General features: G+C 41.4%; 1 protein-coding gene across 1 annotated transcript; it reads left to right on the top strand.

The window, feature by feature from the left end:
- LOC127419216 (rab GDP dissociation inhibitor alpha-like) lies at positions 1-25,743 on the top strand. Its single transcript, XM_051660446.1, has 10 exons — positions 1-1,506; positions 1,694-4,517; positions 4,644-4,939; positions 5,067-5,262; positions 9,532-9,663; positions 9,747-9,846; positions 10,368-10,539; positions 11,896-12,040; positions 19,096-19,162; positions 24,250-25,743. Exons 3-10 carry the CDS (start codon positions 4,681-4,683, stop codon positions 24,400-24,402), a joined length of 1,224 nt encoding a protein of 407 aa, XP_051516406.1. The 5' UTR covers positions 1-1,506; positions 1,694-4,517; positions 4,644-4,680; the 3' UTR covers positions 24,403-25,743.
- Positions 25,744-26,575: the final 832 nt, after the last annotated feature.

Genomic DNA, 26,575 nt, shown 5'->3' with positions numbered 1-26,575 from the left:
TTCTGGTAAGTTGTCCATTGCTGATATGTCAATAATAATTGTATTTAGAACCCCAGTGAGCAAGCCAAAGGTGACTGTGGCAAGGAACACAAAACTCCATAAGTTTGTCACGAACGCCGGTGAAGATTCCTCAGTCGACCACCGGAGGTCTCTCTCACGTGAATATTAACATTGAACTACATTTCCCAAGTGCCCACATGCCTGGACTGATTACTCTACACCTGCTTCATATCACTCAGACTATTTAAGCCTGGTGTGTGTGTTTGTTCATTGCAAAGTCTTGTTTGCCCTGGCTACATTTCTGAGCATTATTATTGTGTTGATCAGCCCGTGTTTGACTCTGCTTTGGATTACCCTTTACGATTCTCTGCTGCCTGCCTATTACTGTGTTTTGCCTGGACTATCACTATTGCTGTTTTGCTGCCTGCCCCGATCCTCTGCCTGTTTGACTACGTTTACTGCCCTGTCTCTGATATTGTTGGTTGCCTTGGTTATCCTACCCACACCTGTTTGTACTTTGAACTTGTGTTCTAATAAACCGCACATGGATCCCACTCAGCCTGAGTCTGTGTTACAGAATACTTCACCAACTACCGATCCAGCGGTCCTCATGCATCTGTTCAGTGAACTCTCTGCCCAAGCTAACCTACTGACATCTCACCAACAACAACAATGCCGACTCACCACACTAACAGAAGAGTTAGTGAAATCTGTACAGAGTCTTCATCAGCCCGCACCTGAATCCATTTCCCCAGCGCCTCAAGCGAGTCAGGTACCAGTCTTAATACCTCGCAGTACAGTTACTGCTAATCCACGTTTAGTCTTTCCCGTAAAATTTGACGGCACCCCAACCAGGTGTAAAGGCTTCCTCATGTAATGCTCTATGTTCCTGGCTCAACAACCCTCGTTATACCCGACCGATGATGGCAAGATCTCTCTTGTGTGTTCACTGGTAAGGTGTTGGAATGGGCAACAGCTGTCTGGGCCAATCAAGGACTAAACCGCACCACTTTCAATGAATTTATTCAATGTCTGAGAGAGGTATTCGAACATTCTGAGGGAGGCAGGAGTGCTGGGGAACAACTGCTTGCGCTTCGTCAAGGAAGAAATACTGCAGCTGAATTCACTCTGTCTTTTCGCACTCTCACTGCGCAAACTGTGTGGGTGGAAGACACATTAAAACTGCTGTTTCGTCGAGGATTAAATACTGACGTGCAATCGGAGCTGGCCTGCCGTGATGAAGGCAGAACCCTGGACCAATTTATCGACCTCGCTATTCGTATTGACAATCTCATTCACTCCAGGAGACCTAATCGATTTATCAACACTTTCACTCAAACGCATCAACCCAGTGAAGACGCTGAACCTATGCAGGTCAGTCGAACTCATCCCTCCACAGAGGAGCGTGAACACTGCATCAGGAACCGTCTCTGTTTATATTGCGGTCAAGCAGGACATTTGAGAGCTGACTGTTTGACACGACCCCCTCAAACACACAATCGCAGGGTAAGTGTGTTGATTTCCTCTATTCAAACCACTGCTTGTATTGAAGTGCTAGTAAAACTAACGTTCCTGTCAGACACCATCATCACTAAGGCCTTGTTAGATTTGGGGGCAGCAGGCAACTTTATTGTTGAAAATTTAGCCCGACAGCATAAGATACCACTAATTCCTTGTGACTCTCCTTTGGCAGTGGCAGCGCTAGATGGGCGCCCCCTGGGGACCGGCCAGGTATTGTACACCACCACAGACCTCATTCTGCAAGTTGGAATTTTACACACTGAACAACACACCTCTTCATCATCCACTCTCCACACAACCCAGTTATTCTCGGTTACCCTGGCAGCAGGACCATAACCCACAAATTTCATGGCGAGAGAAGCAGATCATGCAATGGGATCCCAGCTGCTTGTCCAAGTGTTTAAAATCAATCATCCCTATGTTTATGAATACCACTATGGTGACTAACGAGTCCAACATAGCACCACATATACCTTCTGAGTATGCTGATCTATTTGAAGCCTTCAGTAAAACCAAAGCCTCGCAGCTACCACCACATCGATCTAGCGACTGCACCATTGATCTGTTACCTGGTGCCTCACCAGCAAGAGGCAGAATTTTTCCCCTGTCAGAACCTCAGGCTAATGCCATGAAATCGTACATTGAAGAAGAACTGGCCAAGGGTTTCATTCGTCCATCCACTTCACCGGCAGCAGCAGGATTCTTCTTCGTGGGAAAAAAGGATGGGGCCCTTTGTCCTTGTATTGATTATCATGGTCTAAATGATATAACGGTTAAATTCAGATATCCCTTACCCCTCGTTCCCACAGCTTTGGAACAAGCTTGATCTACGCTGCGCGTACAACCTTATTCGCATTCGAGAGGGGGATGAGTGGAAAACTGCCTTTTCTACCAGGAGCGGGCACTATGAATATCTCGTTATACCATTCGGACTGTCCAATAGTCCATCTGTGTTCTAGTCTTTCATAAATGACGTATTCAGAGATATGCTTAACCAGGGCTTAATTTTATATATAGATGACATACTGATTTATTCAGACACCCTGGAGGAACACATCAAGCAGGTCCAGGAAGTTCTGAAGCGTCTCATGGAACACCAATTGTATGCCAAAGCAGAGAAATGTGAATTCCACCAAACTTCAATTCAGTTCAGTTCAGTTATATCATCAGTCCAGAAGGGGTGTCTATGGATGAGGGCAAGGTACGAACTGTTCTAAACTGGCCTCAACCCACTACTGTAAAGGAACTACAACGATTCTTAGGATTTGCAAATTTTTACAGAAGATTTTTTTTTTATGATTAACATTTTTTTATTGATTCAACCATTAAATATTAACAGCAGAACACACATATACAGAATCAATATATAACCCCCACTATCCCCCCCCCCCCCACAATTTTTACAGAAGATTAATTCAAAACTTCAGCACTGTCACCGCTCCACTCATCGCCATGACAAAGGGAGGTAATACCAAGCTTTGTTGGTCTTCTGATGCCATCCAAGCCTTTAATGAATTGAAAAGTCACTTCACTTCTGCTCCTATTCTGCATCATCCTGATCCCAACGTACTTTTCGTGGTTGAAGTAGATGTATCAAACACTGGTATTGGCGCTGTCCTCTCTCAATGCCAAGGTAATCCTCCTAAGCTTTTCCCTTGTGCGTACTACTCACATAAACTCTCCTCTGCTGAACAGAATTATGATGTGAGCAATCGTGAACTGTTAGCCATGAAAGCATTCGAAGAATGGCGACACTGGCTGGAGGGGGACAGAAATCCATTTCTGGTATTAACCGATCATTGCAACCTCAAATACTTGTGCTCAGCCAAAAGATTAAACCCCAGGAAAGCCAGATGGGCACTATTTTTCACTCGTTTTAACTTTTCAATCACTTATCCAGGATCAAAGAACATCAAAGCTGACTCACTATCCCGTCAATTTGACTCCACTCCTCAGAATCCCTCTCCAGAACCCATCATCTCATCCTCTCTGATCCTAGCTCCGGTCCAGTGGGACATCATGTCCGAAATCTCCCAGGCACATGCACAGAACCCGGCTCCTGGAGGATATGTCCGCCCAACTGAACATTTGTGCCACCTAGTCTATGAGAAAAGGTAATCCGCTGGGTGCATTCCTCTGCAAGCTCTGGCCATCCAGGCATTACTACAACAGTACGATTGTTAAGAAATCGGTTCTGGTGGGAGACGCTACAGGCAGACACCAGTACATTCGTGAACGCTTGTCACACCTGCGCCACAGCAAAAAACCCCAGACAACTACCGGCAGGGTTGCTACAACCTCTATCCATTCCACAACGACCTTGGTCCCACATCGCCATTGATTTTGTCACCGATCTACCCATCTCCCAAGGTATGTCCTAAGGCATGTCGACTAATACCCCTGTCTAAGCTTCCATCAGCCTTTGAAACCGCAGAACATCTTTTCAATTATGTGTTCCGCTACTATGGTCTTCCTGAAGACATTGTCTCTGACCGGGGCCCTCAGTTTACATCAAGGGTTTGGACAGCTTTCTTTCGACTACTTAATGTCAATATAAGTCTCACTTCAGGTTATCACCCCCAGTCTAATGGCCAGACTGAACATCTGAATCAAGAACTCACAAAATTCCTTTGCATGTACTGTCAACAGAATCAAGCAGACTGGAGCCGCTTTCTTCCCTGAGCAGAATACGTGCAGAACTCGATCCTCAAACCCTCCACAAAATTGACACCCTCTCAGTGTGTTCTGGGGTTCCAACCCCCACTATTTCCATGGTCTGGTGAACCGTCTGATGTTCCTGCTGTTAACAACTGGTTTCAACATAGTGAGGCTGTTTGGGATCAAGCTCATGTCCATCTACAGCATGCCATAAACAGGGGAAAAGAACAAGCTGACCGCCATCGTCGTCCCAGTCCCAACTACGTTCCAGGACAGTGGGTGTGGCTTTCAACCCGGGACCTATGTCTCCGTCTACCTTGCAAGAAGCTCAGTCCCAGGTATGTGGATCTGTTCAAAATTCTAAGACAAATCAATCCTGTGTCCTATCGCCTCCAATTACCTGCTAATTATCGTATTTCTCCCACTTTTCATGTCTCTCTGCTGAAACCTGCCGGTGGTCCAAGGGTGGAGGAGGAAGGCGGTGACACAGGCCCCTCACCCATGATCGTGGATGGCGAAGAGGCATTCCTAGTACGAGATCTGCTAGATTCCAGACGTCGGGAAAGCCAGATCCAGTATCTGGTAGATTGGGAGGAGTACGGTCCGGAGAAGAGGTTCTGGGTCAAGGCGGATGATATCCTCGATCCCAATCTCATCGCAGAATTCCATAGGACTTACCCGGAGAAACCGGCCCCTCGACCTCGAGGAAGACCCCGACGTCGAATGTGCTCTCGCGTCAGGATGGAGGCTCTTGCGTCAGGTGTGTGCCATTTTTTTAATTCCAATCATTCTCTGTATCTTCATTTACTCATACAAAATATGTTTGACCATAAAAAATTCATTACATAAGTGGTATTGTCAATTTCTGAAACTCTGTCCATGTATAGATCTAATGGAGATGTTTGAGAAGAGAAGGTTCCGTAAGTTCCTTGTATTTGTGGCAAACTTTGAAAACGATCCCAAGACATTTGAGGGTGTGGACCCCACAGTGACCACCATGCGGGACGTCTATAAGACGTTTGACCTGGGACAGGATGTCATAGATTTCACAGGCCACGCTCTTGCCCTCTACAGGACAGACAAGTGCACCTAGTCAGTACTGAAACAACTAATCTACAAAATTGATAATTATCAATAACGAAAATCATTGACAGTGAATTTAATTAATTAATAGATGAAGTTCCAACAGTGACGTCACTTTACAGGAGTGAAAAATGTGTTTCATGATAACTAGTTTAAAAAAGTATGGAGACAATTTGAAGCGGAAATAACATGACCCAAATTGTCCAGCATACGAGAGCACTTCATAAACACTTCAAAGAAGATCATAGTAAGCATACAGTTTATTGTGGAGTGGTTGCTGCATCAGGTGCATTGAGAGAGTGCTGCTTAAATATTTATCCTTTTTGCACCAAAAGTGGCCGTGTCGCTTTAGAAGACATTAATTTAACCGCTGGAGTTGTATGGATGATGTTTATGCTGACTGTCTGTGATTTTTGGAGCTTCAAAAGTGAAATCACCATCCACTTGCATTTTAAGGACCTACTGAGCTGAGATATTTTACTATTTTTCTTCAAATGTGTTCTGATGAAGAAAGTAAGTCAAGATGATGAGAGAATTTTCATTTTTGGGTGAACTATCCCTTTAATAACATCCTTGTACATTTGCTGCCAAGCCGTGAGTTGAAATGATTGCTTCAATCCTGTCAGCTCAGTTGATGGCTTGAAGCTACAGCCATCTACGAGAACCCTCGAAATCCTTTTTCAACAATGGAATTCAAAGGGAGTCATGTGACACCATGCGAGGATTGGACGTGTGAACGTCGAGCTCTGCGCACTTTGCTAGTTTTAACACTTTTAAATGACATAAACCAGTGAGATTCGATACACTCTGTTCCATAACTGTTCTAGGAGGACAATATATCAAAGAATTCAAAATCCTCAGCCTCTAGAGACATTAAAAGACACTTACATGCTCAAGCTGACACCCCCGAGCAGGCCCCGAGCCTGGGAGTCGATTTAGTCAGAGAGATGTTGAACATGTCAGCAGTGCTGACGAAGGTCGTTGCTGACTTGGAGGATCTTGTTGTGATACGTTGATCGATCACTGCCATGGAGACAAAGTTTACCGATGTGGTTACAACAGTGGGGGATGTCGAGAAACGGATGGATTATCTGGAGTCATCGGAGAGGGAATTTGCTAATCCGCTAGTGCCCAAGGTGGATTTGGAGCGTGTCTAGGAGAATTTGGAGGACATGGAGAACCGTATCCGGTTGTGCTGGTTCCGCCTGGCAGCTGGAGCTTGTTCTGTGGAGTGGCACACCTTCGGGATAATTTTGTGGGTGAATCTGCACACTCTTTGTGTTTGTTCCACCTATTGGCTAGAGTTTGTTTTGTAGATTGTCTTTTGCCACGTGGTTCTGTCTCACAAGGTTTGTGTGGAAACATGGGACTTGTAGTCCAGTGGTGGGGTTGTCGCGGGGGTTCTCTTGGGCATTCATGGACTGTTTGAGTTTGGGGGGATGGACGCCAGTTGCCGCTGTCGTTTTTTCTGTTTTTTAAATTAATTTCAGATTATTTTACTCTGGATGGGGGCACCCGGCAGGGTTGCCCTCTTTCTCCTTATTGTTCTGTCTTGCCCTGGAACAATTAGCAGCCGTGAAAAGAAAGGAGGATGATTTTCCAGGGATGGTGGCGGGAGGTCTGGCGCATAAGCTTTTGTTTTATGCAGATTATATTTTATTATTTGTCTCCGACCCTACTAGATCTACGCCTTACCTCCACAGAATTGTTAATTCCTTTTCTAAATTCTCAGGATACAGAGTGAATTGGTCTAAATCAGAAGCTTTGGCTCTGTCAGTATGCTGCCCAGTAACGGCTTTTCAACCAGGCGCCTTCCAGTGGCCCAAACAGGGCATTAAGTATTTAAGTATTTTATTCCCAAATTTTTAGTTAATTTTGACCTTTTAATAAAAAGGTTTTCGAGCGATGTGGGCAGGTGGGCTTCATTACATTTATCTATGACTGAAAAGTTTAATGTTATTAAAATGAATTGTATTCCAAAATTCAATTAACTGCTACAATCTCTCCCTATAGATGTCCCCCTCTCTTATTTCAAGCAATTTGATAGCATAGCGAAGTCCTTCATTTGGAATGGTAAACGTCCCAGATTACATTTCATTAAGTTACATAGGCAGATTGAAAAAGGTGGGCTAGGCCTACCCAAGATTTTGTTTTATTATTATACATTCGGTCTCAGGCATTTGGCTCATTGGTTGCTCCCACCTGAGAGAGCCCCTCCCTGGTTTTGTATTGAGCAGGAAGTTTTTGCCCCTATTTCGCCATTACAAAGCCTTTCTATCAAACTAACTGGAGAATTTAAATTACACCGTTATCTCGCATTCACACTCGTATGGACAAAGGTGTCCAGAGTGTTTAATTCTGACATTTATTTAAATGTAGCCTCAAGCATATGGCTGCACCCAAAATTATGTATTAATAAGTCACCTTTCTGCTAGACAGAGTGGATTGTGAGGGAGGTTAATACGCTGGGTGTCCTATATGAGAGTGGAGTGTTGAGATCCTTTGAAAATATGGTTCGACATTTTGGGATTCCCAAGTCTCAGTTCTTTAGGTATTTACAGCTGCGCCACCTGCTTTGTTCTATATTTGGGAGCAGCATACACCACCCTAAAGCAGCAGATACTCTGGGAGAGGTGATTACTGCTTTTGGAAAAGGTCATGAGGCATCAGTGTATTACTCCCTGCTAATTCAGAGTCTGGGGGACGGAGCTTCGGCTTCTCAAGAGATTATGTGAGAAAGATTTGGGCTTGGTATTGGAGGAGGGAGTGTGGGCTAGGATTCCTAAAAAACATCAAATCTACATCTAGAGATGTAAAGGGGCACCTTATGCAGTTTACGATTTTACATCGATTCTATCGGACTCCCTCTGAATTGTATAGGCTTGGTTTTAAGGACATACCCACCTGCTGGCGATGCCGGTCGGAGGATGGGGACACAGCCCATGTTTTTTGGTGGTGTGTTGGGATCTAGGCATTTTGGTTTGGTGTGTGACGTAAGCAGTGCCATTTCCAAAATATTGGTCTATTAGGGTTTTCAGTGGTTACAGATAATATCTTGTGGTGCTACATAAATAAATAAAAACTAAAAATTGCCATTTTCCAAAAATACAAACTAAATAAAACCCATTTATGGGCCATTAAAACTAACTAAAACAACTGAAATTAAAAAACAAAATAAAAAATAAAAACAAGTTTAATTTATATAACAACCCTGGTCAGTGGCAAAGTGATTTCATTTCTAAGAACTTTTGTGACTTCGTAGGTATTCAGTCGGCCATTTACAATTTCCCCGAGGGGGGGGTGCACTTGTTCTATCTAGACCATTGGTCTAATTCACACAAAATTTGCTTGTATGTGTCAACCATTTAAAGATCTTAGCCTATGAAATTTTTGGCCATGGCTCAATTCACTTATGTCTTCTCAATAATTCAATGAATAAAAATTATTTTGAAAAGTTTTTGCCACGAGGCTCTCTAGATGATACATGCCAAATTTTGTGTGGGGTTGGACCATTGGTCTAGGAGGAATTAAACTTTTTTTCAGGAAACTCAAAATGTGAATATGATAATCAAATGAGAATCCCCATTGAGAATAATACAGCATACAAAAACCCTTAAAAATCAAAAGATCCAGACACATTGTGGTAATTACCATTCATAAAAACTAATTACATTCTTTTAGTTTGTTTGTTAGTTTTTTCTTTTGATTTGGGGGTAAAATGTGACCTGGGCATGTTTTACCTAAGAATCATCCAAATAGCTGCACAAATACATACAGCACTCAGAAATCAAGTTGAAATTCATGAAGCATTGCATATGTGATTATATGGATTGTAATTATTTGGACAATACATCAGTACTAATTTTTCTGTTAATTTGAGAAACTTACTTTTAGCATTAACGGTGTGAATCATGAGTTTGTGAAAACATTTGTGGTTTTATCGTTTACTTCATTAATTATTATCAATAATTAAATGATTGAAATCAGGAAAAATTAAAGGCAGAACAACAAACACTACCATAATGTAATACTTACAATATAGACAATGTACCATTATGCGTTTTGCACTACAGTAATGATCCTAAAATTGGCTTCATTTTCTTTACGCAAAATATAACGTCTTTTTTCCTTTTTGTTTTTGGGCTGAAATATGACCTGGATATGTTCTTGACAGGTTTTGTGACATTCATCCAGAAGCTGATTATGTCTGCATCATATTTGGCATCATTTTATGTCCTTTTATCTTTTATTTTTTTCTCTGTTTTCCAGTTATCTAGACCAGCCGTGTATTGAGACCATTAACCATATTAAGCTGTATAGTGAATCTCTGGCTCGATATGGGAAGAGTCCGTATCTCTATCCTCTCTATGGGCTGGGAGAGCTGCCTCAAAGCTTTGCAAGGTCAAAAAATTTAAAGGAACATGCGGTGTACTAGCTGAAGATTAGCAATGTTCATCCTGCTTTCTGCTTTGTTTCATGGATAGATTGAGCGCTGTCTATGGAGGAACATACATGCTGAATAAACCCGTGGATGAGATAATAATTGAAGATGAACGTGTGGTGGGCGAAAAGTCTGAGAGAGAGGTATACACAAACACACAATTCCGAACTCACTGTATTAGGGTCATTCCTGTTATGAAGTACCTTTTGAACCCTACGCCTTAAATGCATGTGCCTATGCATAACCTCTAGAAATATGCTTTGACCAAGCTCTAAGCACTTCAACTCTATCAATTACAACTTGATTTACACAATACTAGTGAGGGATTGACACCTAGCTTACATGAGGTTTTCATCTGGTTCATTTTGATATTTTTTAACCATCTTTTGAAGTACAGATTTCTGTAAAGACAAATGATGGTATGTTTTAAAGTGAGGCAAACCAACTAATAACACAACTAATGTTTGTGCTGTTGTGTTCCCACCAAAAATGTCCTCCAAGAAGATGATTGTTGTTATATTAATAGACATTAACAGAACATTAACAGAAAAGAATAAGGATCAAAAGTGAAAGTGAAACTGAGGCCAGAGGAAAACCTCAAAATATTTCCTAAAACCCAAGAAAACATGTTTTAAAAACTTTTTTGCTCTGTTCCTTCTGACAGATTGCTCGTTGCAAGCAGCTCATCTGTGACCCCAGCTACATTCAGGACGGGGTTCGAAAAGTGGGTCAGGTGATTCGAGCCATTTGCATCCTCAGTCATCCAATCAACAACACCAGTGATGCTAATTCCTGTCAAATCATCATTCCACAAAACCAAGTCAACCGCAACTCTGGTGAGTGAGCAGTCCTTCACAAGAACAGATGAAAATTGTCATCATTCACTCACTTTCATGTCATTCCAAACCTGTGTGACTTTCTTACGTCTGTGGAACATAAAGAGTATAGAGTGCAACAATCTGGTTCCAAAATTCTGTACCTTTTTTTTTCATTGGCAAATTAATTTTTAAACCTTTAAAGACAGACCAACTGTGAGCTCCGAGGTTGTTAATCGATGGTATATGCTTCTATTAAAGCCATCAGTCCACGTTAGTTCAACTTCATTTAAAAAAAAAAATGTTTAGTAGTGACATTTCTGGTGGAGAACTACACTACCTATGATTCTGAAGAGAAACAATCCACCAATCAGAGAATAATGGCAATCAAAGTGTGCCAAAAGAGTTCTCCACTCCTATGATGCATTGTAAATGACGCAATCGAGTCGCTCTCCCTACACTCTCAAACTATGTATACATTTATTTGTAAATATTGGAATATTTTGCAATAATATTAACAAAATACTGATTCTGTGCTTATCAACTAACTTAAATCAATAGTTTTATATGTTTCCATCGTATTTCAGTCAGTTACGTTACTGGAAATGCTTCATGGGATTGTAGTTCATTCTCTCATTAAAGATATTAGAAGTATGCAATCGTGTAAATTTGTCAGATTTTCAAATACTTTTTTGCTTCAAATCAAAGTTTGTAATGTTGTGATTCACCTCGGAGCTGGTTGGTTTAGTTCATGGCTCATATTCTTTTAGGAAGGATTTTATGAAATACCTATAGAATAAATGAGAAAAAATACTTCCAAAGCAAGACGACTGAAAAAGTGGAGCTCTATTCAACTCTGCTCTTTTTCATACAGAGACCAGTGGGTGTTACACTTCAAAAATGACAATAAGCACTATAAAGAAATCATAAAAGTAGTTCTTCTGAAGCATACAATAGTTTTGTAAAAGGAACAAGCTGAAAATGACTGAAAATCTGTATAGTAATGACTTGAATTTCATTTTGCAGTGTATTTTTATTTTTTTTAACGGGAGAGGTGTTTTGTTTTCTCACGTTGCTTCATGCTGTTCGCTTACAGTGTTGATTGATTGTAAATGCACTCTTTTTTTTATACAATTCTTTGATCCAACCAACCAGACCCTGCTAGTCCTGCTAGTTAAGCACTGCTAGTAACCCAAAGCTTGTACCCCAGAAGGGGTGACTCATAATTTACCACCATTGTGGCCCAGGTAATGCAGGGGTCTGAACTTATACAGTATTTTAAATATATATGTAGCACATCACTATTTCTGTACATTTCTGTACACTGACAATTCTGCACTCACTTCATATTTCTGCTTGTGTTGTTCTCATCACCAGATATCTATGTGTGTCTGATCTCATATGCTCATAACGTTGCGGCGCAGGGGAAGTACATCGCTATCGCAAGCACTACAGTGGAGAGCAGTGACCCTGAAGCTGAGATTGAACCCACTCTGGAGCTGCTGGAGCCCATCGACCACAAGTCAGTGTCTCTTTGAAGTGGATCTGTCACAATGGCAGATCAAATGCCATTAGAAATAGTATTGTATTAAACCCAACTGTGAGATTGTTCTTCAAGATCACCATTGACGAAGCAGAACAAGATGAATTGAAATCATTTAGCATTAGGATGCTCAACAAATGTCAGTGCTGTGATGCAGTGGGCTATGCATGCGTTAAGGACATTCAAGAGCTGTTTGCTCAAGGGGACTCCGGTTCATGTCATGATCCCATTTCCCTCTCTCATCTACTGGCTTGTCTACACTCCAAAAAAAAAAAAAGCCCCAAAATTGTACATATACACTGACGGCCAAAAGTTTGGAATAATGTACATATTTTGCTGTTTCAGAAGGAAATTCAACTGATCACAAAGTATAGTCAGGACATTACTGATGTAAAAAAAACAGCACCATCACTATTTGAAAAAAAGTAATTTTTGATCAAATCTAGACAGGCCCCATTTCCAGCAGCCATCACTCCAACACCTTATCCTTGATTAATCATGCTAAATTGCTAATTTGGTACTAGAAAATCACTTGCTATTATATCAAACACAGCTGAAAGCTATTTGGTTCATTAAATGAAGCTTAACATTGTCTTTGTGTTTGTTTTTGAGTTGCCACAGTATGCAATAGACTGGCATGTCTTAAGGTCAATATTAGGTCAAAAATGCCAAAAAAGAAACTGCTTTCTTTAGAAACTTGTCAGTCAATCATTGATTTGAGGAATGAAGGCTATACAATGCTTGAAATTGCCAAAAAACTGAAGATTTCATACAAAAGTATACAGTACAGTCTTCAAAGACAAAGGACAACTTGCTCTAACAAGGACAGAAAGAGATGTGGAAGCCCAGATGTACAACTAAACAAGATGATACGTTCATCAGAGTCTCTAGTTTGAGAAATAGACGCCTCACATGTCCTCAGCTGACAGCTTCATTGAATTCTACCCGCTCAACACCAGTTTCATGTACAACGGTAAAGAGAAGACTCAGGGGTGCAGGCCTTATGGGAAGAATTGCAAAGAAAAAGCCACTTTTGAAACAGAAAAACAAAAAGAAAAGATTAGAGTGGGCAAAGAAACAGACATTGGACAACAGATAATTGGAAAAGAGAGTTATGGAACTTAACCCCATTGATCTTTTGTGGGATCAGCTAGACTGTAAGGTGCATGAGAAGTGCCTGACAAGACAGCCACATCTATGACAAGTGCTACAGGATGTGTGAGGTGAAATGTCACTGGAGTATCTGGACAAACTGACAGTTGGAATGCCAAGGATCTGCAAAGCTGTCATTGCTGCACGTGGAGGATTTTTTTATGAGAACTCTTCGAAGTAGTTTAAGAAGTTCTGAACATTTGTTTTTAATTGTAATAGTAATTTTTCACGTTATACATTGTGATCAGTTGATTAAAAAAAGAACCAATTTCTTTCCATAAGAGCAAAATCTGTACATTATTCCAAACTTTTGGCCGCCAGTGTATTAGAGCTGTCAAAATTAACTCCTTAACACACACGATTCATTTAAAATGTTTAAGCGTTAATTTTTCTTTAAAGTGATTTACACATTTATTCATTTTAACATCAGATACTGACATTTTATTCAGCCCTGTGTGAGTTCTAAACACTGGTTGGAAACCCTTTGTGATGTTGGCCATGTTCGGAATGGCATGCTACCATACTACTCTAACTTTTTCTGCCATACACAGATATGACAGAAACAGTAAGAGTAGTATAGGTAGTTTGCCATTCCGAATACGGATGTTGTCTGCTTCGCTTTTTATGTGGAACTGAAACTTCGAAGTGAAGCTTGGCGCTGGATAGCCACAGCCTGCCAGCTGATTAATTTAGTAGAGGATGAGGGTTTAAGAGATGTAATGCCCATTGCAATGAATGGAGGACTAGTTCTTTCAATTAGTCAACCTCACACTTAGACTTGGGAAAAGTGTAGTGTTTATTTGAATTGGTGCCATTTCAGTGCATCTCTATTTTTATACTGTGCAAGGCTTTGATTGGAAAATATTAAAGCATTATTGTTACTTACGGTTTTGTTTTCTTTCCTAAGAAGTAGATATTTGCATTTTAACAGGAAAAGAAGCATAGAGTCAGTTTTCATCACTTTCCAAATCTGCAATTATTCACTTAACGATGAAAAGTCATGCAATTAATCGCAATTAAATATTTTAATCAACTGTCAGCATATATATATTAGGGTTGCAAAGGTAACCGGGTTGCAAAATCCCCCAACTACTGTACATTCTTCGGTTTCCCAGCATCTTCTGCACATTTGAGTTCTTCCCAACCGTGGCTATATGATACTGACATCCAGCTTTTGACACTTAGGACAACTGTTACAAAAGGTGCAAACATTCATTCAAGCTCAAGAAGGCAACACAAGAACCAAGGGGATGCAAACTTTTAAACAGGAATATTTGTGTAAATTTGGTTTTATGTAGCTTCTAAAGGGCAGTGCTACATAAAAATATGATATTTTATCTTATACTTGTAGACATTCTGAAAGAGGTGTGATTACTAATCAAACAAAAGGGGTATCCAAAATCTGCTCTTAACTGTGTATATATAGTTTGTGAAAATGTATATTTTAGTTTTAGTTTTTCACGATTCAACCACATTTAAGCTTTGTTTTTGTGTGTGTACAAATTCCATGTAGCCTATTCTATCCATGTGATGTCATGTCAGGTACACATTTTAACACAAAATTCACAACATTGTAACCTAACATTCTAAATACAATTCCCACATTTCAACATTTAAGTGCTTGTATGATGTAAAATGTGCAGTGTAGCTGTCTGAATGTGACATTGTCTGATTTACCTCCATGCTCGTGGGGAAATGACCATCCTCGCTCACATTTTCACGTTACACAAAGAAATGGATCGGCTTCTTTCAACTTGTCACATGTTTGTATGTTTTTGTTTACTTTCATATTTTCATGTTTTGATTTCATATCTTTTATTTTGAAATTTAGTTCCTGTTTCATGTGACTTCCTTGTCTTGTCATGTGACCCTCATGTTTCATGTGTTTTTTTTTTTTTTTCACTGGTTTTTAGTAATTGTCTTATGTTCATTAGTTTTGTCTTCTCATTGGTTTGTTTATTAGCCTTGTTATCAGTTCTGTTATGTCATTGGTTCATGTGTTCATTGTCTTTATCTTGTTATTAGTTCAGTTTTGTTATTGGTTATCTACAGTCTGTGTATTTATAGCCCTCATGTTTGCCTTTATCTCTAGTCGAGTATTGTGATTGTTTAACAATGTAACGTTGTTTTTGCTTCTAGTTCACGGTTTTGTCATGGTCAAGTTCATGTTTTGGTGCTGTCATGATTCGGGATTTCACTTTACATAATTAAACTGCAGTCACATCTTTGTCTTCATCTGTTCCTGTCATCTTGCTTCTGGTTGTCAGCTACACATTACAGAATACTCGACCTAACAACATGAACAAAGCAGTTTGCCTTTTCCGTTTGTGTCAGGAGAATCGTCCCTAGGAGGAGTATAATGTGGACTTTAATGAGGTGGCTCTTAAATACATTTTTTGCTTTGGACTAAATGAGCCACTCAAGTCTCTTATGTTTCAGGGCCAAATCACATAGACTCTGGCACAATATATCGATTTTGGCCTGCAGCTTAGTGGTTCATCTTTCACTGTAGGAGTGGCTGATGAGGAACTCAACACTCCTACAATAGCTGCAATGTCAGAGCCGTCCACTGTCATTGCCACCACGTTCCACAAGCCAGTGCCCACTCCTGCCACAGACTACGAACCAGCGCCTGTGCCTGCCACGGACCACGAGCCAGAGCCCGCACCTGAAGCCTCATCCGTCCTAGAGACAGTGCCTGAAGCCTTGGCTGTCACGTCCGCCTCGTCAAGCCACGTTGCCACGTCCGCCTCGTCAAGTCACGTTGCCACGTCTGCCTCGTCAAGCCACATTGCCACGCCTACCATGCTAAGCCATGTTGACCCACTATGCCTGGCTGCCTTAACCCCTGGGTGTCTGCCTCCAGAGGCTCCGCCCCCTGAAAATACAGCATGCTGTACTCGCTGCCACGCTGCCTCGTCAGGCCTGCCCTGCCGCTTTGCTTGGACAGCTCTGGTCTCCTGGCCTTCCGCAGGATCAATCGTGGTCTCCAGCCGCCTCGCCTGGACCACCCTGGTCTCCTGGCCCATGCCGGTTTCTGGGCCCTCTGCCCGCTTCGCCCTGGACTACGGCGGTCTCTGGGCCCTCCGCCTGGGTCTTCTGTCACGATACCTGATCCGCCATGGACTCCAGTCCTGTCTGGTTCCCCGTGGTCTCTAGCGCCATCTGGTCCTTGGTGTCCCTGCCTCAAAGTTCATGTCCGCTTCTGCCCCAAGGTCCACCATTTCCCCATTGAAATCTAGGGTTGTTTTTGTTGATGTTTGGGCGATAGGAGCCACCCATGGGGGTATGTCACGTTTTTGTGAGTTTTGTTTTGTTTTGATTTCATGTCATATTTGAAATTTAGTTCCTGTTTCATGTTACTTCCTTGCCTTATCATGTAACCCTCATGTTTCATTAGTCTTGTCTTCTCATTGGTTTGTTTATTAGCCTTGTTATCAGTTCTGTTATGTCATTAGTTCGTGTGTTCGTTGTCTTTATCTTGTTATTAGTTCAGTCTTGTTGTTGGTTATTTTGTTAACTTGTTTACCCAGTCTTTGTATTTATAGCCCTCATGTTTGCATTCGTCTCTTATCGAGTATTGTGATTTGTTTAATCTTGTAACATTGTTTTTGCTTCTAGTTTACGGTTTTGTCATGGTCATAGTCAAGTTAAGTTTGTTTTGTTTTGCTATGTTCATGATTTTGGATTTCACTTTACATTCTCACATCTTCGTCTTCATCTGTTCCTGTCGTCTTGCTCCTGGTTGCCAGCTACATGTTACACAGCTCGTTGTTGAAAACACATTTTTATTTGGGTATTTCTAACTTGCGCTGAATGACAGGATGACAGAGTGCGAGTGCCAAGCGCATGACGTCATTGCCATGGTAACTAGATACATTTCAGCTGATTTGCTGAAGACTGGAATGAAAGTATTGTCAAATCAATGTGCAATGCAACAAAATTGCTTCTATTCTCTGCAGACGATACCAGAGCCAATATTGAGAAGGACAATGAGGATATTTAATTTAAGAAAAAAAAAAAACAGTGAGCTTGCCAGCTGAACATAATTACATTTCTTAAAGAATTGTCAGGACCAGTGGCTTAGCCACGGGTGTGCAACTGCCACCCAAAATGTAAGCTTGTACACCTAAATGAACTGGCATTTTTTTGACACTTTACTGTTTGCATCATGACAAACATGATATTTCTAACAGATAAAGGATGGGCGAGGAGGCGGCAGGAACCGGCTGAACAGTCAACATAAAGGTTTAAGGATAAAAATGAACTTAAAACAACAACAAATATAAATGGACATGACACACACAGCGCGGCCATCTCTCTCTCTCCCCCGAACTGGCGCTTCCGGCTCCCCTTTATCTCGCTCTCCCACTGATCATCTGATTCAGTGCCGGCCGTGCATCATCATGGCCCGGCCACGCCCTCCTCCTCTTCACACTCCTCTCCCCGCCCAATTCAGGCTGGGGCACCACCGGTCTGACCAAACCCTCCCCCCCCCCCACCTCTGGAGGGGAGATGCTGTCCTTCCGGCCGTTCTTTCAGCTGGTGGTCCACCCAACCTCCTGTGAACCTGGGGGAGAGACGAGGGGAGGTGTGGGGAGAGGGAAAGTGCGAGCGGGGACACATAGAGAGAGAGAAGAATTTGCTTGCCGTCCGACATGCTGTTGTCCGATCCTCAACCGCTCCACCCTCTGACGGATGACAACTTGCTCCTCCTCTGGCGGACGGTAGCAAGTCCTCCGGCCCCTAGCAGACATAACCACTCCTCCCCTTCTTCGGCGGATGGCAGTGGTTCCTCTGGCCACAGAGAGCGACCCCTCCTTCCCCAGGCAGACGGCCGTGGCTGCTCCCCTGGCGGATGGCAGTGGCGAGGACTCTGCAGCAGCGCATCTCCCTCCCTCACAGGTTTCGGCACCACTGAAACAGATAAAGGATGGGCAAGGAGGCGGCGGGAACTGGCTTAACAGTAAACATAAATGTTAATAAGAAACTCTCAACATAAAACCAACACAGACACACATGCAACTCGGCCGCGTGCATCTCTCTCTCTCTCGAACTGGCGCCTCCGGCTCCCCTTTATCTCGCTCTCCTGCTGATCATCCAATTCAGCGCCGGCCATACATCATCACGGCCCGGCCACACCCTCCTCCTCGTCACAGTATTATCCTTTATTTATATTGGCTTAATAATTAACATTACAACAGTATTTTCTTTTTTCATTATGAACCAAACCTCCCTGTACTCCATAAATACAAAGAATTCTTACAGTTGTGCATTCATCGGTTCAACACAATGCAATATTCATTTATTTCTTTTCCACAATTAAGTTTTTTAACCAATTAATGTAACTAAAACCTGGTGTTTTTATATTGTTTTCTATATTGTGCAAATTGTACCATCTGTGTCTTTTAGCATATTCTGGAAAATAATGATGGGTTAGGTTCCTCTTAGGTTAGGTTAGCTTCCTATTAAGCCTCGTTTTTATATATTCACAGGGCAACAATTATAATTTTTTTCAGTCATTTAAACTACACTGAGCTTTAAAAAAAAAATTTATAGCCAAAAAGAAATTGATGCAATGGTTGTTAATGGTCATTTTATTATATTTCACTTAACTGTGCTTAAGTTCTTGCACACCCAAAGTCTCTTTTCTGGCTACGCCACTGGTTGGGACACACCTCTTAAAACTTATACTGTGTGTGTGTGTGTGTGTGTATGTATGTATATATATATATATATATATATATATATATATATATATACACACACACACACACACACACACACACACACACACACACACACACACACACACACACACACACACACTTGACTGCAATTTATCTATTTTGCGCTTTAATAGGAAAGTATAGTATAGACAGGAAGGATGGCTGGTTTGTGACCATAAGTGATATTTATGTGCCATCAGACGGTGGATTTGAGAGTCAGGTGAGTATCAGACTCTTCTGAGATTCATCTGATGCAAGGGAGCTCATCATTAAATGTGCACTCAGTAATTTTTCCCTCATTTAAAAAGTATTACCCCTGATATTGCCGTTTAGTTTAATTGGCATATCAGTTACTACTGAGAAAGGCCTCTAAATAAAGATAATTTAGTAATATATTAATTCAGATAACAATTCAGATAATTCAAAATACATTGTTCTTATTATTACATTCTGTATATTATTATGGGACTACACAAGTAAAGCATTGATTATACAATACAAAAAGTGGCTTTAGAAGTCTATTTATTGTGCATTTTATTTCCATATCATTGCACAGACAGCTCTCACCAGACGCGTTTTGTCTGCACTACTTGAAATGTTTTTGCAGCCTACACGTGCATCAAGACAGATGCCTTTGAAACATCTCACTTTGGGTTGTGTCACGTTTCAGCATCTTGCGCCATAAACGGTGCAATGTAGGATGTTGTTTTAAATTAAAAGTTGTTTGAAACTTTGAAAAACGCATCTCGAGATTCTGCATTCTGTTTTGCTTGGTGTAGCTATATTGGAGCGCAAAAGCAAAAAGTGAGTAATCTGCGTATGGCCTCCTGAGACCCCGAGTGTGACTGCTGTGTGCATTTTTCATTTTCCTTTATTATTTGTAACTAGTAGCACCTAATACACATGCAAAAACTAAATTCTAGAGCAAATAGTTTTCCTAAAAATGTATGTCCTCAAATGGGGACAGCTGGACTAAATTGTGAAAATTTCAATAATACCAAGCTATAGAAAGTTAGATTTTCTTTTTATTATCAAATTGTTTGTTTCCAGGAGTGTTATTTATTCATGTTTTTGAGATGTTACAGACATTACAGTGGATTTTTTGTAAAGCTGCTTAGAACAATGTGTATTGGGAAAATCAAATAAATAAATATGCAAATAAAGATTATGACTTGATTTGACTTTTATGTAGCAATGTTTTTTTCTACTTTGGCAACAAATTGTCAGTGTTATCTCTTTGCAATGTATAACAAGCAAATGATAGCCAGTGCTGGAGCATTTTAACAAACAGAAATCAGCATAAATAATTCTGGTTCAAAGTAATGGCCAGCATCATCAAATCACTGCCAACCATGTTAAAATGAGATTATACATTATAATTTCTAAATCTATGTACTGATTATCAATGTGCCATGTCTGCCAAACATGATGAGTGATCCAAACATCATCTACAGCCTGAAACTGAACCTTTGGTCGGATTTTAAGAGTGAATGCACTTAGCTGCATTGAAAGCTATAGGATGCACCCTTCCTCCCTATTTAGTGAATGATTTAAACTCCAGTGTGCTGTCTGTCTGCACTGGTCTCAGAACAGTTCAAAATGCACCTTATTTTCATTCTAACTCTATATAAAGCCTCTGAAAGCAACATTTTCCAGCTTTTGGATGAACCCATTGAATCTTAATATGAAAATGCATAGTAAATATAGAATTTCTAAGGAAAAAGAGCACTATTATACACTATAGTGTACATTGTGTTTAGCAGCATGGCATTTCCTGATAAATAGCAGACATTTTTAAATGGCATATCGGATGAAACTAGAGACTCTTGTCTTTTGACTCAAACTAGTTTCAATGTAAAAGCTTAATTGGGTTTCTTACCAGATGTAGTTTTGTTGGCTTTTCTCCCAAAGACAAACTCCTGTTATCAGCGCCATGTTGTTTTGTGACATGACACCGAGGATAGAGAGTAGCGACCCTGCCTTTGCGTGATTCTGCATCCACATCGCTAGAGGGCAGTATAAGGCGTTCAAGTTCACTGGGTGTACGACTGCCAGCACAGCAAAAACAAAAATTACTGAGTGCATTACTGAGTTTGTCATGACAACTCTCTGAATAAATATAAACTTTTATAATCCAGTGTTTCTCAACTGGTGGGTCGTGACGGTTCAGATAGGGTCACAGACAGGAGGGAAGGAACAATGCCAGGGTTCTTCCTTCACTGAAAATTGTTCAGAGGCTGCTCAAGCAAAATTTCAGGCCACTGAGGCAAATGTAATAATATTTATCTCACGTTTGTTCAGTGCTTTATACATGCTAAATATACTTCTCATCTGACGTGCATTTGCGAGGTGCTTGAAGCCTTTTTTTTTGTGTGACCCATCACAGAACCACTTGCACCAATGAACTGCTCAGCAGCTCTCTGGAGCACACGTTTCAACCGGGCTTCACTCTATATTCACGGCACAGACCACGAAACCGATGTGACCCATTTGAATTCTAGAGAGTATTTTCTCGTTTAAAGTGCTATGGAGGAAGTCAAACCTTTCAAACAGCTAGATAGCCCCGACATACTAAATCAAATAAAAATCAAATCAATTTTGTCACACAACCATATACACAAGTGCAATAGTGTGTGAAATTCTTGGGTGCAGTTCTGAGCAACATAGCAGTCGTGACAGTGATGAGACATATACCAATTTACAATAAACTTCAGATTTACACAACACAATTTAATATCACACAATATACAAATAATAACATACAATGTACATTATACAATACACACAATATAGAATACACATTATACAATGAAAAATAGTATATATAGTATATATAAAATATACAGTAGGTTATATTGTACTGTATTGTCATTCAGGCTGTTGGTTGATAGTCAGTTGCCAGTGTGTTGTTAAGAGAGATTTAATTATTACAGTCCAGTGTGAGATAATACGATTAATAAAGTGCAGTGCTGATGTATATGTATCGTGAGAGATCAAGAGTTCAAAAGTCTGATTGCTTGGGGGAAGAAGCTGTCATGAAGTCGGCTGGTGCGGGTCCTGATGCTGCGATACTGACTGCCTGATGGTAGCAGTGAGATTAGCCCATGGCTCGGGTGGCTGGAGTCTCTAATGATCCTCCGAGCTTTTTTCACACACCACCTGGTATATATGTCCTGGAGGGAGGGAAGCTCACCTTCGATGATGTGTCTGGCAGTTCGCACTACCCTTTGCAGGGCTTAGCAGTTGTGGGCGGTGCTATTGCCATACCATGCAGCCAGTCAGGATGCTCTCTACAGTGCTGGTGTATAACCGTGCGAGGATGTGGCGGTTCATTCCAAACTTCCTCATCCGTCTCAGGAAGAAGAGATGCTGATGAGCCTTCACAATGGCCTCATTGTGGACAGACCATGTGAGTTCCTCAGTGATGTGGACACCCAGGAACTTGAAGCTGCTGACTCTCTCCACTGGTGCTCCATTGATGGTGATGGGGCTGTGTTCTCCTTCTCTTCTCCTGAAGTCCACCACAAGCTCCTTTGTCTTACTGATGTTGAGGGAGAGGTTGTGCTCCTGACACCAGTGTGTCAGATTGTGCACCTCCTCTCTGTAGGCTGTTTCATCATTGTCAGTGATCAGACCTACCACCGTCATATCATCAGCAAACTTGATGGCATTGGAGCTGTGTGTTGCCACACAGTCATGTGTGTACATGGAGTACAAGAGTGGGCTAAGAACACAGCCCTGTGGGGCTCCAGTGTTGAGGGTCAGTGATGAGGATATGTTACTGCCCATTCTAACCACCTGGCGTCTGCTTGACAGGAAGTCCAGGATCCAGCTGCACAGCGAGCTGTTTAAGCCCAGAGCCCGGAGTTTCTCATCAAGCTTGGAGGGTACTATGGTGTTGAATGCTGAGCTGTAGTCTACAAACAGCATTCTCACATAAGTGTTCTTTTTTTCTAGGTGGGAGAGAGCAGTGTGTATTGTAGATGCAATGGCATCATCAGTGGAGCGGTTGTTGCGGTAAGCAAACTGCAATGGGTCCAGTGAGGGAGGCAGCACAGAGCAGATGTAATCTCTGATTAGTCTCTCAAAGCATTTGCTGATGATGGGGGTCAGAGCAACAGGACGCCAGTCATTTAAGCAAGTGATTTTGGATTGCTTTGGTACAGGCACAATGGTGGATGTTTTAAAGCATGTGGGGATGACAGACAAAGAAAGGGAAAGGTTGAAAATGTCCGTAAAAACACCAGCCAGTTGGTTCACGCACGCTCTGATGACGTGGCCCAGAATGCCGTCTGGACCCACGGCTTTACGGATATTCACCCGTCGGAAGGATCGGGTTATATCCACTACAGAGATGGAGAGTGAACTAACCTCTGTAGCTTTGGCCGCGAGAGCTCTCTCCGCGAGGGCGGTGTTATTTCCCTCGAAACGTGCATAAAAAGTATTTAGCTTGTCCGGGAGAGAGGCAGTGGTGTTCATGGCGGAGTTTTTATTCTCTTTAAAGTCCGTGATGATATTAATTCCCTGCCACATGCTTCTAGAGTTGGTGGTGTTGAACTGTCCTTCAATCTTGTTCCTGTACTGGCGTTTTGCTGCTCTGATAGTTTTTCGGAGGGCATGACTGGCTTGTTTATGCTCCTCCGCATTCCCGGAATTAAAAGCGGAGGTCCGCGTATTAAGTGCCACGTGAACATCGCTATTAATCCAAGGTTTATAATTGTAGGTAAATATCCACTTCATCCAACAGTGTTCATCCAACACTTGGTAATTTTTTTACTGTGTGAGAAACTGCTGCAAATGATTCAGTAAGATAGCGGTTGGGAACAATTGGGCTGAATCGCAAATCGATTTTGTTAACCTGAAAGAATCGACTCAAAATAATGATTAATTTGTAATTCTGGCATCACTAGTTCTGACTCTACACAGCCGACAGAAATATGGGAAACACAACAAGATCGCTGATGTTTTCCGACAGAGAAATATTTTTCAGAGAAGTTGGTGCGCTCATGGTATATTGTTTGAAGGGACTTGACTGCTATCAGGGAAAAGTCCAATTACATACTTTGTTCGAGTCCAAGTCAGACCAAAACTGAATGCTCTGAATGAGTCCATGACTAGACCAAGACCATAAAAATAGATTTACGTGTCATGAAGCATTGCCACTTTTACCAAACTACTCCTCCCCAAGAGTGATAAAATACTGAGTGCTACATTGCTCAACTATGTAAATTGACATGTAAAACAAGGAAAATTGAAAGACTTATGTTCAATGTAGTACATGTAAACACTTTTGCCTCTTCCCTGCAGATCTTTATTTCGCGAGCGTACGATGCCACTGCCCACTTAGAGATGACCTGCAACGACATTAAAGACATCTACAAGCGCATGACAGGAAGTGACTTTGACTTTGAGAACATGAAGAGGAAACAGAATGATGAGTTTGGAGAGGAGGAGCAGTGAGGGGGTGGGGTCAGGGTTCAAAGACAATACACTCAGCCGAAGAATGAAATATTCAGTGCTGATCGAAACCTCAGAGCTGCTCTTACCCCATAATATACATCAAACGTCATACAGAATCACAAAACCACCCCTTTTTTAACCTCTCACCCTCTTACCTCTCAGCTTTCATCTTTTCTTGAAGCACTTGTACACTGTATGTCTCAACATTATACATTTTATTTGTATGTTGTTGTGTTTTTTTTGGTTTTTTACATTTTCTTACACACCTTGTTTTGAGGGATATCTGCACAGGGGCAGTGGTGGCTTGGTGGTTAAGGCTCTGGGTTACTGGCTAGATGGTCAGGGGTTCAAGCCCCAACACTGCCACGATGCCACCGTTGGGCCCTTGAGCAGGGCCCTTGACCCCATCTGCTCCAGGGGTGCCGTATCATGGCTGACCCTGTGCTCTGACCCCAGCTTGGCTGTGGTATGTGAAAAAAAGAATTTCACTGTATATGTGCAAATGTGTGATAAATAATTATAATTATGTATTTGAGCTTGGTGGCTTGTAGTTGATCGATACATGTTTTGTGTTTGGTACAGTATAATAGTACACAAAGTTCCACCCCAGCATTAATAATTCATCAATACTATTTTACAACAGATTATCGGTTCACCAGAAACACTTAGAAGTGCCCTAAACACCACTCCACAACCTCCACAACTCGTGTGCATCATTTCACATGTTTCCTGCGTGACTCCATCACTGAAGATCCACTCACTGCAGGTGCAATCAGATTGGCTGAATAATTTGTGTGTGTGAAATCAAAGAGCATCTCTTACAGCTGTCAGTGAGTTTGGAAAGCTGTGTCTATGAATATTAAGATACTTTACTGGTGAGTGTGAAGGGAAATGTAGTGGTTTTTATTTAAGATGGACAGCAAATGAAAAACAGACAGGAAATTCTAGTTTGTGCAGAGTGAAAAAAATTGTAAAAAGACAAACATTGTTTTTACTTTTTTAGAAAGTTCTTGTAAAATTAGTTTTTCATTAAACCCATTAAAAATCAGTTGTTTCACTGATGTAACATTATGAAATAAGAGCAGCTTGTCTGTGCTTTTCTGTGAAAACGTGAATAGTAATTAAATGTACCATGAAAATAATTCAAATGTGTGAAGATTAAAATTGAAATAAACACATGAAAGTCTACAATTATGGTGGAACCTGTAAAAAGACAAACAATGCCATTTCTATTAAGATGATCGGTTACATTTAGGGAAACATAGGGCTAAAATCAGTAGAGGTTAACAGGAGTAAATGTTCATAAATTTTGGCCAAAATGAGGCATTTCAAGAAAAGTAATTTTGCTGCTTTTGGAACAGCATTAGTTTGGGGGCTGTGTGTATGATGCCCAAACAAGCCGCCTAGGAAGGAAGGTATGGTTTATAACAGAGCCTTGATGTATGTATAGATCAGTGGCAATTTCTCAGAGGCGGCAAAAATTCAGGTGAGAAAAATAAACTGTACGTAAATAAAACAAAAAATTCAATGTGAGCTCAAATAATGTGTACAGCAGTCATATTTCTGCAGTGACTTTCAAACGGCAACACCCAGCGGATAGTTTCAGAGGGAGGCAACATCTCTCAAGCATTCTTTCAGCTCACTGTGATCATTGAGCTCAAGCGTGGCGTGAATTTGAGTTGGGGTAACCACCAAAAACAGCGAAAAGACACGTGAGGGCAGACATTGGCTCTGATTAGCGCAGATTCGTTCAATATGCTGTCAATCAATCAATGCAATAATCTTCGTCCTCGCAGCAGTTCTCCGCAGATTGCCATGTACAGGATACTCAGTGATGGACTGGCCATATGGAGCACTGGGACTTTTCCCGGTGGGCTGGTCAAGTATTGGGCTGCTCAATCGCCCCACTCTTCTTAATTAGGCACTGCCATTTGCTGTGTATCGAAAACACCAAATACTCCAAAAGTATGACAACACGGCGCTTACCAATTAAACTGTGCAGCACGAGAGCAGAGCGGGATCGGCCCCGCTGATGAACCTGCTCTGCGCTCGCACTGCGCAGCTTAAACAGTCCTGACATTCTAAACAGCAGTTAAGAGTTAAACAGGAAAACATTGGGTCTGTTCCAAAACCTAGTGAACGCCCTCCGGAGGCAGCATTTAAGACAACATAG

The sequence above is a fragment of the Myxocyprinus asiaticus genome, chromosome 28 (assembly GCF_019703515.2).
Source record: "Myxocyprinus asiaticus isolate MX2 ecotype Aquarium Trade chromosome 28, UBuf_Myxa_2, whole genome shotgun sequence".
NCBI classification, from domain to species: Eukaryota; Metazoa; Chordata; class Actinopteri; order Cypriniformes; family Catostomidae; genus Myxocyprinus; species Myxocyprinus asiaticus.
Note: the sequence above shows the minus strand (reverse complement) of the source record. Positions and strands in the feature narration are given on the sequence as shown.